Below are 15,087 nucleotides of genomic sequence, written 5' to 3'. Positions count from 1 at the left end.
TTTCACTTTATAAAGAAGTGGTGAAACTTCCTTTAGTTCATCACTGCCACACCCTTTACATACAAAATATTCCTCCTTCCTATCCTCAAGAAAACCATTTCACCAAAGTTTTTCCACCATTTTATGACACAACAGAACATTTAATTCACGGTAAGGATTTAATGCAGGTCTCATTTCCTGTTCCCAACCTAGTCAGAAATGCATTTAACTGAATAAAGAGCAACAATAAAAGTGACACTTCCAACAGGGAACTAACACTTTTTATGGGAAATAAAACTCCTTTCGGATTCTTGCACGTGACACTGAATTACATTAGTCTTAGCTTGGAAAAATCAAACTTGGAACATTAATATATTTTGTTTTAGTAGCATGCTACAGGGCTTTGAAAATTTAATTAGTTCAAGATAGTTTAAGAAGGCTTGATCATAACTTTTGTGTCGGCTCTATAAGTACTGCTTACATACTTTCTAGAGTTAAAAATAAAGGTATTTCCTGCCTTTTTTTAGGCTTCCTTAAGTCACTTTAAAATCAGAAAGAATGCAGACTGTGTTTGGAAAGACGTGTGAAAAGAGAAAAGGTTTTACAGCAGGCTCAAAAAAAAAAAAAAAACCATCAGAAGTTGCCCCAACTCACCGAAACAAGCAGTTTTCTCCCAAGAAGCGAAGTTTATGGTCAGGTACATCTGAGTTACAAAGGACTGCGTTTCCCGGGTGCTTTTTGCGCGGGGCTTAACCTGGAAATCCAGCCGGGCGTGTCGGGCACAGCGGGGTCGCGGAGCTGCTCCCTCTCCCCAAGGCATCCCGGGCTCTCCGGGGACACGGGATGGGGACAGCCACCACTTGTTGCAGGGTGGTGACAGGGAAAGCCAGGACGTGCCAGCTCGGGCTGCGAGGGCATGAATAATTCACCCTCCCGCCTCCCGCATCATCGCCCTGCTCCGGCTGCTCCAATGGAGCAATTCATTCCAGCCTTTTGTCTCCGGGAAAAAAAAAAAAAAAAAATCAAACAACTCGCTGGATTTAACAAGGGTTATCTGCGATGATAAACACCTGGGCCTGCTGATTTATTTAGTCTGATAGGGGGAGAATTTGTATCCCTAAACGCACGGAATGTAAATTCAGCGGTGCCTCCTCAACCTGTTTGGCTGCAGCAACAGTATCTGCCTAAGGCACATGAATGTTTCATTTTCTTCACTTAAATATTGAACTGGGCTCCTCTGTTTCCCGAGCAAAGTTAAGAGGAAAGCTCCAAATGCACACATTTTTCTGGAATGACCTCTTGGACTTTTGAATAACTAACACCTGGCTGCCAGAATGTTCCTATTTTGAGGACAAGACATGAAGAAACAAAAAAAACCAAACTGCCACAAAAGCCAGCAAATTCATAATTCACTTTAAAAAAAAAATAGCCATATATTGGAGAATTATTTTTTAAAGGTTTTGAAGGTGATATTTTAATTTTTATTGCAAGTATTTTAAATAATCAGCAGTAGCACTATTATTTTCCTCAGCATTTGTCTGCATATCTACAATAACCAAAAAAATAACAATAATCTTCCCTCTGATTAGTTGATCATGAAACGAATAATTGAACACAAGGAAGGATTTTTAATCAGTTACCCACGTAGTTATATAATCCATTACAAACAAATATCTATATAATTTTAGTATCAGATAAAGACAAAATATCGTATTTTGATCTTCATATTCTAAACAAAATTGTAGGAAAGAGTTGTTTGAAAGGAAAAAAAGTATTAAAAATATGTGATTCAAGCTGGTTTACTGCCAGAAAAGTTATTGAGAGTTATTGAGAGTTAACTGGATTACAGTGCACCAAGGGCTTTACAAGGAGAAAACACCTCAGACAGAAGTACTTTTGAGGTACATACTTTTTTGGAGACACTGATTACCTACTACAAAAATGTCCTGAGCACACCAGTGACCTCTACATTTCTGAGATACCTTTCTAGAAAATATGCCTTTGCCAAACAAACAGCAAAATAAAGGGCTGGACTCAGAACTTAAAATGCAGAGAACTTAAGGACAAATACCTTTAAATCCCTTCAGCGTTGTGTTCACGAGGTTCATTGACGTTTCCAGCACGTACCTTCCTATCAGCTCCATGGAGTGATTTTGGTAATCTCTAAATCAAAAAGAAATTCGCCCTGATTTCAAGATCTCACCCAGAGAACCATTACACTGTGATGCAAATGAAGCTGATGAATGCTTCGTGGCAGACTTTAAAACGTTTGCTGCTGAGCCTTTTTAGAACAACCCAGGTGGATGCACTTTCCTCCCACCTTTTTCTCATTATTCCAGTCAAGACAAGAAAGAAAAACAACTTGGGGCACAAGGATATGAAATAATTTGATTTTGCCTGGGAACTTAGAAGTAAAAGTTATTTCTGCCTCTGATATTCTGACTCAAGGCTGGTTCAGACTGAGAAAAACACAAGTTTAATTGGTGTGTGATGTGGACGGGACTGAGTGAGTTTTAAGACCTTGATCACCAGCTTAAAACTGCAGCAGGGACAGAAGGGTTTGTGATTATCTGCCTGGTTTTGGCACAAACCAGGATCTGCTGTTTCCTCCAGATTGCAGGTGCAGTAGGGTTTCGAGGTGGTGATTATGGAGATCACCACTGAGGTCACCCCCTCCTATGGTGGGCTTGGAACGACGGCCAACAAATATGTTTTCACCTGGAAATGTCCTTTAGGATGTGAGGAGCTTTAAAGGAAAGGTTCTGCTGAAAGGGAGGAGATATCCAGGCAGATATTGGCCAGCTCAGCCCTTGGAAACATTTCCAGGCAGGATGCACCGAGGTGGAATGTGCTCCTCGCTCTGTCCATGTAATGATATCTCTGGCTGCAGCTGGGGAGGGGATTATGCCGGTCAATGTGAGCAGAACAACTTCAGCTGGGAAGCTGGCATGTCCTGCAGCTCCTCCTGAGGTCTCCTGGTGGATGGTGAACAGGAATGAGGGCAGGAGGTACAGAGAAGGACGAGGAATAGCTGTCTAGTGGTCCTATGAGAGATTTTTGCCTGCAAAAAAAAAATTGATTGACACAGCTGTAGCTCAGACTCCCTATTCAGACAATGTCACATATGCAAGTCAGTGACAAATTATGCTTGACTGTGCTTGAAAGCTACAGAAATGTTGAGTAGCACGAGCAGGAAGATGGGGCTCCTATCCATTGCCATCAAAATATCATCTTTTAGTGCTGTTGACAGTTTAATAGCTACTTCTGTATGTTGGAGAGCATTGTGAAGTACTGCCACTATATTATTAACCTAGGCTGCAGCTTTCCTGCAAATGCAGAGCACAAAACTACACAAATGGAGCTTCTGAAATAGTTTAGGATTAAAGGTGTGCTGTTCACAACACGAACAGGATCTCTCTAATTGCATTTCAGGAGGACCCAACAACACCTTAACCCCTGATTACTTTATCATGTATTTTCTGAGATCATAAAATCGTTTAGGTTGGGAAAGACATCTGAAACCATTGAGTCCAACCATCAAGCCAGCACTGCCAGTCCCTCCACTAAACCATGTCCCCTTAAGCACCACATCTACATAGGTTTCTGGAACCTTCCAGGGACAAATTGATTCTATTCCATTTAAAACATCCAGACGATGAAATTCCATTCAAATCAAGCATTTTTAATTCATCCCTTTTTCCTCCAGGCAGGTGAGATGGGATGTGAACAAGGGGCAGCTATGCAGCCTCCTGCTGACCTGCAGTGCTCCAGTGGTGACGCTCAGAGCTCCATCCTTCAGTAAATCTCCAACGCTCAGAAAAACATGCCTTTGTGCACAGTTGCATCCACGTGTGTAATTGCTTGAAATCATTCCTGGGATATCCTAAGCTGCACCATACCTTGGGAATGGCTTGCACAGCCCCAGCCCGTCACAGTTCAAAGCAGACGTGTGTGATACAACAGAGCTTCAGCATACTGTGGAGCTGGGGAGGGACAGGTGACTATGGAAAAAGTTTGGGAATCAGGAGATTGGAGTGTGACCGTCTATTGATACCTTTAAATTAGCTATCACTGTAGTATCTGGTTTCTGTCAGGGTACTGCAGAAAATCAGTGAGATGCATCTCGGAGGTTGGTGAATCGATTCCCTGCTCTGCCCAGGGGCTGACCCTTCCCTGTCGGCTGTCTCTCAGCCTGTCACCCCAGTTATTTGGCTTTTCTTTCTTCTTGTTCCTTGGCACCGTTGGCAGGCCATGTGTTCCCTGCTGAGAGACCTGTCTGCAGCTTCCACCTCCCCGAGGGGGCTGAGCTGGCTTTGGGATGAGACTGCCATCATTTGCCCCCCGTGCTCAGCACTCAGGGAGGTTTGGAGTCCCCATCCCTGGAGGTGTCCAAGGAATGACTGGAGGTGGCACTCAGTGCTCTGGGCTGGGTGACAAGGTGGGGATGGGGCACAGGGTGGATTTGATGGTCTTGGAGGTCTTTTCCAACCTTAATGATTCTGTGGTTCTGAGACACCAAATGTTGGCTTTTCTGGCACATGGCAGCAGGAGGGACAATGTTTCAGGAGGACCCAGGACAACACAGCCCTAAGAGCTGTGGCAGTGGGGTGGCAGACTTGCCAAAGGGTTACATATTCTGCTGTCTCATTATTCCCCATCTGGAATTTTTTTTTTTTTAAGTACCAGAGAAAACAAAGCATTACAAAAACCTCAAGCTGTGAAAAGAGAAGTCAAAAGCCGGGAGATTCCAAGCTAATGCTGACTCCTTAACTCACATCATTAGCTCAGAGCCATGCCTGAAGTCTGGGCAGCAGCCTGAGCTCAGCTCTTGCTGGTGTGTGTAACCAGCTGAGGATTCACTCATCTGAGGGGAGCAGGGCTGAATTAAGAGACTGGGTGCCACTGAAATGAGGAAAAAGAGGGACAATCAAGAGACAGATTTCTGAGAAATTAGCCTGAGGAAGGGAAGTGAGAGAAGAGAGAAGCTCATTCTGGAGAAGAAAAAAGAAAAAATTAAGGACACTGACAAACGAGGAATGCAAGAGTGATGACATGAGTTAAAAGGTGGGCAGGAAAAGGCAGGTACCCAGACAGGGAGTGTAGGGAATAACCGTGAAAAAGAAGTGATGACAGGGAATGACAGGAGAGAGAGTTGGATTGGGCTCTGGTATCGATCTGGCACAAGGATGGGGACTGCAGTGGAAATGGAAGGAGAACGATGGTCTCTCAGAGAGGAAGAAACACAATTAGGACCGGGTGAGACTGCAGAAGGAAAATCAAGAGGGAAAAATCAAGCTCCTGTCTGGTGGCAGGGGACAGAAGAGTCAGGGCACATTAGACTTGCTCCTCTTTTGTAGGCAGAGCAGGATTCCAGTCTCCATTCCCCTCCCTGCCCAAGGCAAGCTGCATATTGATCGTGCTGGCTGAGTCCTGCCCTTAATTCCTGCTTATCATTTCAGAAATTCAAATTACACACAAGAAACAGAGACTAAAACAATCATTAAGGCTGCAAATGAAATACCCCAGAGTAAGAAAATTCTAAGGGAACTGAGGGGGAAAGGTTTTTGCTAACCCTGTGATATAAATATATGTATATATATATATATTATATATATATGTATTGCTCTTCTGTTCAAGATCTTAAAGCATTTTGACTCTTTGAAAATACACACAGCTGGATACTTACATTTAATGAAACAGTTTTTAAGATAATGACTACAGCAGCTTCAGCGTAATTCACAGTTAAAAGCAATCAAACCCAAAATTCAAAACTGCTCTTACTCAAATATCTACCATCAGTAACAGCCTCTATAGTTCTTGATGAAATGGGAGCCATAAAACTACATTCCAGAGTTTACAGTTGCAATAAGTGCAGATTTATGGGCAATAAGAAGTGTCTGTGTGTACCTTCTTGTTCCTCTCATTTATTAGGCCAAAGCTGAGACATCCCCAAAAATGCCTTTAATTAGTTCAAGTACTTAATTTAACAAAACAAGCAGTTTAAACAAATATAAACCACAATTCTCCAGCCACCGTGTACAGGAAGTATTCTTTTTGCGAGATTAATAAAGTCACAGGTGATTTTATAACGACCTAATTAAAGCATGATTTAAGAGCAAGGATGGGGTTTTTTTGCATCAGCACTGAATCAAGGGAAAGAAAATAATATGTTAATAAATACCACAGTACTGTTTTTGTAGAATTCTTTACGTTTGTAATGTGTATGAAGACACTTTGCTTATAAAGACACGCAATAAAAACACTTGTGTAATTTTTCCCTTGACTAAACAAGAACATATTTTCTTGTCTGTCATGTAATCCAGGAATAAAGGAAGAACAGCCCAATGATGAGAGAAAATTGAACTTGGGAAGTTGGGAAGAAGGACTGAGCTCATCTCGTCCCAAAGCCCTGCCATGGGCAGGGACACTCCCACCAGCCCAGGCTGCTGAAATTTCTTTCCTCATCAGCAGACAATGCACAGACTGGATTAATTGTGAAGGAAGAAGGGAGTGACACTGCAATTTTTTTTCAAAATCACCGAGAAAACGTGGGTAGCAAATGTTTCTCTGATGAACATTCCACAGCAACAGGGAGATGAACTGTGTATTGTTTGACCTTCACGATGTTGTAGCAATTTTTCCCACAGTGGTTTCTTCTCATCGTTATTCATGATATTACTTCTCTAAACTTCCCTTAGATACCATTCTGTGAAAATCATTACCTTAAGAATATAAATAGTGATTGGTAATTTCAAATATTTTAAAATTCTAAGTGTTGCTGAAGTATTTACTGCAGTTAACAAGTTCTTTCCCAAAGGTTTTCTACAACACAGGTGAAATCTTGGCTCTCTGAGAGGCAATAGGAGACCAACATACACCTTTATGGGTGACCAGACCTCCAAAAGCCTTGTTTGCCCCATTTTAATGCTGTTCACTCATTACTCAGAGACCTTGAGATGACCTTGAGGAACACACACCCAATTCCTCATCTGACTTCCACCACAGAGCCCCAGATGGCCAAGGGAGACCCAGGGGAACTGCTGGTGTGGAACAAGGAATGAGGGAGGGTGTCTCACATCAAATTTACTGTAAACTGTGCTGATGGACAATATCATAATCAAGATAAAGGAGAGAAACAAGAGAATTTGTTTACTAAGAAAAAACTTCCCCTTTTTGACTCGTTTTTGTTTCTCACAATAAGGAGGCTCATAAATTGGTGTGCCAAGTATCTAAACTGAGCAAGCACCTGTAATAGCCTTTTTCCTCAAATATTTATCTCCCAAGCATTTTTAATATTTAAACATAAGCTATTTAATTGCTAACAAGCCATTTGATATTAATTGGGCTCAAGTAGTAAAATAGAAATGTATTCTGTAACTGGCTGTGCTGCCCATGAGTCCTGGACTGCTGAACTGGGATTGTATCTTCAGCACTGTATCACCAACAGTTTATACTAAATAATTTAATGGGAATAAAGAGAAGGAGGTGAAGTTACGATCTCTTACGTAGATGCACTCGTTTAATATTGCCTTTGCTTCCCAAAAGCAACATTTTCCAAGTTTATCAGAGAATCACAGAATGGTTTGGGTTGGAAGGGACCTTAAAGTTTATCTAATCCCAGCCCCCAAATAAGAGAGAGGTCCTACAATCAGTTTATGCCATTTGATGCAAGCTCTACTAGAGTTAAAATCAAACTCTGTGCTTTATCCTGTACAACATTTCTAAGGTCTTTTTTAGACAACAAATGTACAAGTTTTGCTTCTTAACTGCACATTGCAAAGTGCTCACATTGGTCTTGATTAACCTCTGTCGTGGGCTATTAGAAATCTCTCTGTGACCCTGACAAATCCCAAACCACCTCACTTACAACCATCCTTCTTCATAGATAATTTTTCTGCCTCATTGCTCCAGCAGAATGAATTCCCTGCTCGCAGCCCTGTGCTGGCTGCTCTTCCCTGCTGCTTCAAACACAAAGCCATCCCAGGGAGGCTGATCCCGGCCTCTGCTCCATCACTGGCACAGCCCCGGCTGCTGCAGGGTCATTCCTTTCTCTTTGGAATTGCATTCCACGCCAGGCTTAATGGACTGAAACGATTCCCCTCTCAGAATCTAAAAGGAGACCTGATTTTCCTCTTTCCTCAGAGGTCACCTCTGTTGTCGCTCCTGCAGAGAATAAAACACCCAACAACACCTCAGTAACGGCCAAGGAACTGAAGTTCTGGGGCAGCCCCTGTGATCCTCAGAGTAACCTTGTGTTTCTGTCAAGTTTTGTGAGAGTCACCCGTGTTTTCCCAGCTTTTACCTCAACAGTAAATTCTCTGGCACTGCTTCATTTCAGTCTCTGTTCAGTGCCTGCCTTGATGAGCTGGGATGCCTGGCCGGTGCTGCAAGACAGATGGGACTGTGACTCTCAGCTTGGCAGCCACACCAAAATAAATAGATCATTCCAGACAGGATCAACTCGATGTTTTCCCTTTCATATTTTCAGGGGTTCGTTCAGGACTCTCAGAGGTCAGCCAAAAAAAAAAAAAAAAAAAAAAAAAAAAAAAAAAAAAAAAAAAAAAAAAAAAAAAAAAAAAAAAAAAAAAAAAAAAAAAAAAAAAAAAAAAAAAAAAAAAAAAAAAAAAAAAAAAAAAAAAAAAAAAAAAAAAGAGAGAGAAAAAAACATTCTGTTTGCCCACTACAACTTTGGAATTGCCTGGATAATGGAAGAGCAATAGATCACAACCTTAGAATTACCTCTGCTGTTCAGTTCTCCCATTACAGCTTAAACCCAGAAATGATTATTTTTTTCCCAATAAGTTTATGAAATCACAGATGCTGCCACGAAGCAGCAAGAAGAGCAAGCCCAGGACTGCATTCTCACCTCTGAGCACCATTTCCTGCTGCTGAACCCTTTCTTTGGGTCTGTTTTAGGCAGAACCTCTTCAAAACCACCTTGGGTGAAACCTTGGCCTCAGTGGAGCAGATGGAAATCTCCCATCAGCTGCTGAAGGGACGACCCCTGTATCATCTCTGCTTTCCTGCAGGAATTTCTGAGGCTCCCAGGGTGTGCAGGGTTTGATTATTTTGTCATCTGCAGCAACTGGGTCTTACATAAAGGGAATTTACAGGCACAGTAACCCGCTTGACCTGCGACAAGGAGCAACAAGAAGCAATTTCATCCTGCAGCGTGTGTGGGGTTGCACACCTTCCCTTTGGTCACTTCCCAATTCAGGTGAGTAAATTAATTCCCAAGCACAGACTTACAAAGGGCTCTCTTCCCTTTGTGGTGTCTTCCTGCCTGATTGTCTAAGAAATCCCGTGGCCTTCATGGATAATTCAAAAGGAGAGAATGAACTGGGAGATGACAGGAGTTTATCTGACCACAGATGTTGCTGGGAACGGTGTTTTTTTTCTGGAGAGGTCACATCGATGGAAGATCTCTAGAAAATCAGAATTTAAAAAGGTCAACAAGGTTGATGGCTCCAGGTACGTGCTGGAACACGGGAAAACACAGCACTGGGAAGGATAACAGAAATGTTATTCCCACCTCCAAGTTGTGGGTGACTGCATTTTAATTTTTGTCTCGTGATAAAGCACACCAAAACACCTTCTGCAGAAATTAGAGGCAGAGGGATCTGTTAGCTTAAGAAACTGTGCTGTGACTCCATCTTCAAATTCTGCTGCACTCAAAAGAAAATGATTAAACGTCAGGAAAGGAAGGAATTCGTATTTCACAGGAGTTGGTCCCACAGATTGTGTCCTCTCAGATCAATGTGGGAAGACACTCTTGGCCCAGAGGCCTGACAGCTCATTCTCACAGGGGTGTACATTTTTAATGAACATTCCCAGTGTACATTTTCTTTGGGACAAAGTTCATGCCAGTTTGTCACATGAAAGGCTGATGGACCATTCAAGAGCGAAACATATACTAGAGGGCTAAGTGTGAGATATTTTTATGTAAAAATACATGTTATAAAACATCTACAATTACATAAATGCATAAAGTATGAGATAAATATACACAGCATACCAGCTCTGAAAACATCAGGTTGATTAAATATTTTAATTTAATTACAAAATGACTTCCAGCCTTGGAAAAAGAGAGCTGGAAATTTCTCTCTGTGGGTTGTGAGCCTGCTGCATCTGGGGCTGGAAAGCTAAAGGGGGATCAGATCTGGGACCCTGTGGAACATCTTCCATTGGATCGTGAAGGAAAAAAATATTCCTTATCACTTTTTAAGACCTCATATCAATTTTTTTTATAGGGACAGAACAAGCTTTAGCCTTGTCTGCTCTTGTAAGAGTTCTTTAATTAAGTGGTTCTCCTTAATGCACTGTTTCAGCTGCTGCTGGTATTGAGCTGGGCCCTTCCAAGAGAGGCAATCACGGGCTGTGGGGACGGGTTTACTCAGCTGTGGCACTTCGAAGCTGATTTAAGCAGTCTGTCAAAACTGAGTGAAATTAATTAATTCACTGGAGAGCTTTGCCTCCTCCAAACTTAAGCAAAAAAGAAATGCAAACTAGCAGCAATCAGACCCACATTTCTTTCAGGCAAAGTGATCTAAATTATTTTAATAATGTTGAAACACGTTCTGTTTCTGCAAGAATCCGGAGAAGGACAATCTTAGTCCCATCACCCTGGAATACATTTCCTCCTCGGTGGAAGCTTCTGCATTTTGGGTGTTTGGCTGCACCTGCAGGCTCCATTTAACAGCCCAAACTGTTGCAGGGCTGTGAAGAGCTTAGAAAGAATGGAATAAAAGACAATTTTGGCTGGATTGTGTCCATGCCCAACTGTTAGAGATGCTGAAGCAGACAATTGCCTTCTGCTCCTTACTAAGGCTTTTTCAGGTCTGAAGTGCTCCTTGGGTAGCTTGGTGCACAATTAGAGGTGGATTAGACATGGTGGCAATTTGGTATTTTTGGTTTAATCTGCTCTCAATTGTTAATTAATTGAAGGAGTTCTTCCTCTTCATTATAAAATAAACAGAAGCCACATCTTAAAAATGAGTGGTTTCACTTCTTAGCTATTTACCTCTGATTTTTTCCAACAGTTTTCTTTTCCTTTTTTTTTTATATTTTGTTTTAAGAACGACGCCAAATACCAGGAGGTCAGTGAGAGGAGGAGACAATCCCAGCAGAAACCAAGGTAGGAGCGTGGCACACATTCCAACCAGGAGAAGAATGACCTCATCTTTGACTTCACTGTATGCAGAACCGGCTACAACACCTCCATCCTCAAGTTTGTTTTAATTTAATACAATCGTCCAACCCTTCCACAAAAAGCATGCAGAAAAACTACAAAGTAATCAAACCATTTCAGCCAGAAACCAGGGAAAAGGGAGATACAGGATTATTGTTTCCTCTGAAAACCTGAGGAAGTTTCTAGTATCTCTGTTAAAGCCCAAATTTCAGTACAGAGTGGTCCTATGGCCATGTCAGTATGGAGTTGGTGATGAGCTATGACCAGCTGGCTGTTCTCCTGACAACCTCTCAGCATCTCACTGCACAACCACAAATCTTCAGCTTTTTGCATTATTTTAAAGATACCCTTGATGTGAATTATGAGAGTTTGCCATAGAGAGGATTGCTCTGGGGGATGGTTTCATAGACAAGTTGCAACCTTTTACTGCAAAGCAGACATTGAGTTGACATTTATTACATACTCAGCCATGATTTACAAGAGGGATTTTTCCACCTTGCTTTGGGAAGTTCCCTCAGTAGGAGCCACTTGGCAGAAGACATTTCTTTTTTGGCTACTCAGACTGAATCTATAAATAAATGCATTTATAAATAAATAAATTTATTTCCTCCCTGGACAAGGGGGAAGGGCTTTAAACTGAAACATAGTAGGTTTAGATTGGATTTGGGGAAGAAATTGTTCCCTGTGAGGGTGGGGAGGCCCTGGCACAGGTTGCCCAGAGAAGCTGTGGCTGCCCCATCCCTGGAAGTGTTCCAGGCCAGGTTGGACGGGGCTTGGAGCAACCTGGTTTAATGGAAGATGTTCCTGCCCATGACAGATGAGCTTTAAGGTCCTTTCTTACCCAAACCATTCCATGAAATTAAAGGAAGAGGCAATAAAGGCCCCTTACCACTATCATTAGGAGCATATCTGTAATAAGATGCAATGGTCAGGCATCAAATCAGATGCCTTCTTGTCAGTTGGATTAACTCTGGTTAATTTGACTCACTAGCTGAAAAACAAACACCTTATCTTTTAGAAAAATAATGAACACAACGAGCTCTCCCACTAATTCATGACCAGCAGCCTCCTTGCCAACCACCACGGTGTGCTGAGAACACACAGGAGTGAAGATCTCTGAGGCACTTTGGGAGGAAAAAAAAAGACAAAAAAATGGGAGAAACAGCAAGAAAAGGCAGCAAGGAAACACTCCCCAGGGACACAGAAAAGGGAAAGCTTAGAAAACAGCGCTGGAACAGAACATTGGGTCGAGGGGGAGCTGAGGTGAGTGGTCTCCTACAGCTCCAGCCCCGCTGGAAATGGGAAGCAGGAGTGTGAATGTGCCCTGGAAACAAACGGGCTCACCAGAGGACCACACAACTCCATCATCACCATCTCTTCCTAATGGAAATAACCTGCAGGACACCAAATACTGGCTCAGTGCTGAAAACAGGAGGATAACAAAGTCATCAGGCAGAGCCATACCTTTAACCCAGAGTGTATTTTCTGTGATTGCTTCCCAGACAATAACTTTTTTGGTTTCTGATGCCCCAGGTAGGGGAGGAAAAAAAAAAAAAAGAATGCTATTACAGATGTGAAAACACCTGGGGTCACCACACACATGGGAAAAGAAAGGGAAAAAAGAAAGGGAAAATGCACCACAGGCAAAATGATAAGAAATAAATAAGCAATAAAGGCACCAAAGGCTAAAATGGTAGGGCAGAGGTACCAAAGTACAGTTTATAGTAGAGTAATTTATATTTGTAAAATTATACCTCTGTTACAGATTCAATCTACCTATATATAAATATATAGACACATAAAGCAAGGAAAACAGTCTTGGAGAGACCTTTGCAAACAGCTCGGATTTTGGTTCCCAAATGGGGAAAAAATAGAAGAATGAGCCCTTCACAGCAAATCAGAACAAACCCACGACATATCTGTCTGTCCTCAAGCCGCTCCCAGGTCACCTGCCCAAAGCCTGTTTTTCAGAGAAAAACTGTAAATCCAGAAAGTTGTCTTGTTTTAGCCATGAAATGCCATGAAAAGTGCACGCTGAGCATCAAACGGTGTCGAGTTCTGGGCGACACCCTGCGAGGTGCAGCAGCAGATCAATCTGGAGCTCCTCAGCATCACCTTTCAGAGGTGGGATCTGTTACAGGAGCTGTGTCAGAGCTCCTTTATCTCGGGCTGTATTTGCAGCTCCTTCTCCTGATAACAGTATCTCAAGGACTTGGACTATTACACTTATCTAACAGTGATAATCGTTTTCTCTGCAGGGAGTCCAGGATACACTTCCCCTTCTTCCCTCCTCCCAGTCTCCTCTTTGTTGATGCCTCTCCATCCATCTCTGCGGTTTTGTGCCAGCTCTACCTCCCATTACCTCTTTCTGGGCATGTTAATTTTTTTCAAGGCACCTCTCTCTGTCCATTAGTTCACCTCCGTCTGCAGCATCCCCTCATTTCGCTGTAGGGTTGCCATAAAATCATCTCCTAATGCCTGTTTGCTGTCCAAACACCTGCCGTGTGTTCCCACCCCAGCCGATCTGCATTTTGCTTTGACTCTCTAGTTCCACCCCTCCCCTGCTTCGTGTGCTGACACTTTTTCCCTAATTATTTTATTTACCCATGTACCTTTTCTGCTCGGTAATCCCATCTTTACAAATCCCTGTCACAGATTCGCTTTCACTTCAAACTTCACTTTTAAAGTATGTAAGAAGATCTTGAATCTTTGCCTGTTTGTGGGTGTAAATAAGGTGGCAGGATGTGCCACCCAGTTTGTGTAGACAGGAACCTTCTTAATCTTTTATCACCAACATGAGGGAGTCAACTGCTGCATTCACAGTTAAACCCAAAATTAAATGAGGACAGTTTTGAAGGAAAATTTGAGAAATCAAATCATCCGTGATTACCTTTTTGTGTGAGAGTGCTGTAGGGGTCAGCTGAGAAGTCTCCAGGTCTGATAGTGGGCACCTTTTAATCACAAACTTGCTTCTGGCTGGCACCTCTCTGCTCCCACAACACAGCATGAAACTACCACGAAACAGTCAAAATGCAAAATTATCCCCAATTCTCAGAGAAAATAAAATCTGATAAAACATACATTTAAAAAAAACCCCTCAAACTCTTCCTCTAGATTGTAGTCCTGCAGCTATGTCCTTTATGGTCCAACAAATCTGAAATCATCCCTGAATCTGTGGGTGCTGCTGCAGCATCTCCCCTGGAGCACGGGAATGCTGGGAGCTGAGTGGGAGCTCAGAGGGAACCAGCTGAACATGCCCTTGCTGTGGGACAGTGCTGCTGGAGCCTGGGCTAAAAACCACTGGATAATTATGTTCCTGGAATGTAATCCCAAAGCTCAGGCAATGGATGCATCTTCAGCCCTGATTTATTTGATTTAATCAGGGCAGGGAGCCCTCACCTCTCTCTGGGCCTTCTTCCACATGGACACAGCCAGGATTTCATCCCTCCTGCCAGCAGCATCTCCTCACTCAGGACCTCAGGGACAAATTCTGCACCACTCCAGTGAAATCCTTCACTTGTGTCTCCTGTATTAGTGCAGTTCCTCCCTGGATTCAGATCTCCAGCCACCCCACCTCGCTATCCCCATCTCTTGCTTGCAACCCAAAGGGAGCAAGAGCAGTTGTGGTTTCTTCTGTCATTCTTGCTGGAGTGCCAGCTGGGCAGTCTGAAGTTTCCTAAGCCCTGTCCCAGAAAAAAAAAAATCCTCTCTTGATTCTCCAGGGCCATTTCTGAGTTCCCTTAGAAGGAGGCTGGCTGTGAGAGGCAGCAATACCCTAAGGGCAAAATTTCTTCAGGAGGAAGAAAGCCTACAGCATGTGGACTTACCAGCTTCAACTTCCTTGGAAGAGTTCTTAGGACTAGAGGATGGAGAAAACCCAAATTAGGAGAAATCATTCCAAAGAGCATTCTCTTGATGTA

At 42.7% G+C, this 15,087-nt stretch overlaps 1 protein-coding gene across 2 annotated transcripts in view; it reads right to left on the bottom strand.

The window, feature by feature from the left end:
* Positions 1-858, bottom strand: part of CUNH10orf90 (chromosome unknown C10orf90 homolog) — a 62,876-nt gene extending 62,018 nt beyond the window's left edge. For both annotated transcript variants that reach the window (XM_027899298.1, XM_027899299.1), the window contains exon 1: positions 634-858. In XM_027899298.1, coding sequence (XP_027755099.1) covers positions 634-799 — 166 coding nt within the window. In that variant the 5' untranslated portion in view covers positions 800-858. The remainder of the gene's footprint in view (positions 1-633) is intronic.
* Positions 859-15,087: the final 14,229 nt, after the last annotated feature.

The sequence above is a fragment of the Empidonax traillii genome, unplaced genomic scaffold, assembly GCF_003031625.1.
Source record: "Empidonax traillii isolate 1590-97213 ecotype Southwest subspecies unplaced genomic scaffold, ASM303162v1 scaffold655:size661012, whole genome shotgun sequence".
Classification (NCBI taxonomy): domain Eukaryota; kingdom Metazoa; phylum Chordata; class Aves; order Passeriformes; family Tyrannidae; genus Empidonax; species Empidonax traillii.
Note: the sequence above shows the minus strand (reverse complement) of the source record. Positions and strands in the feature narration are given on the sequence as shown.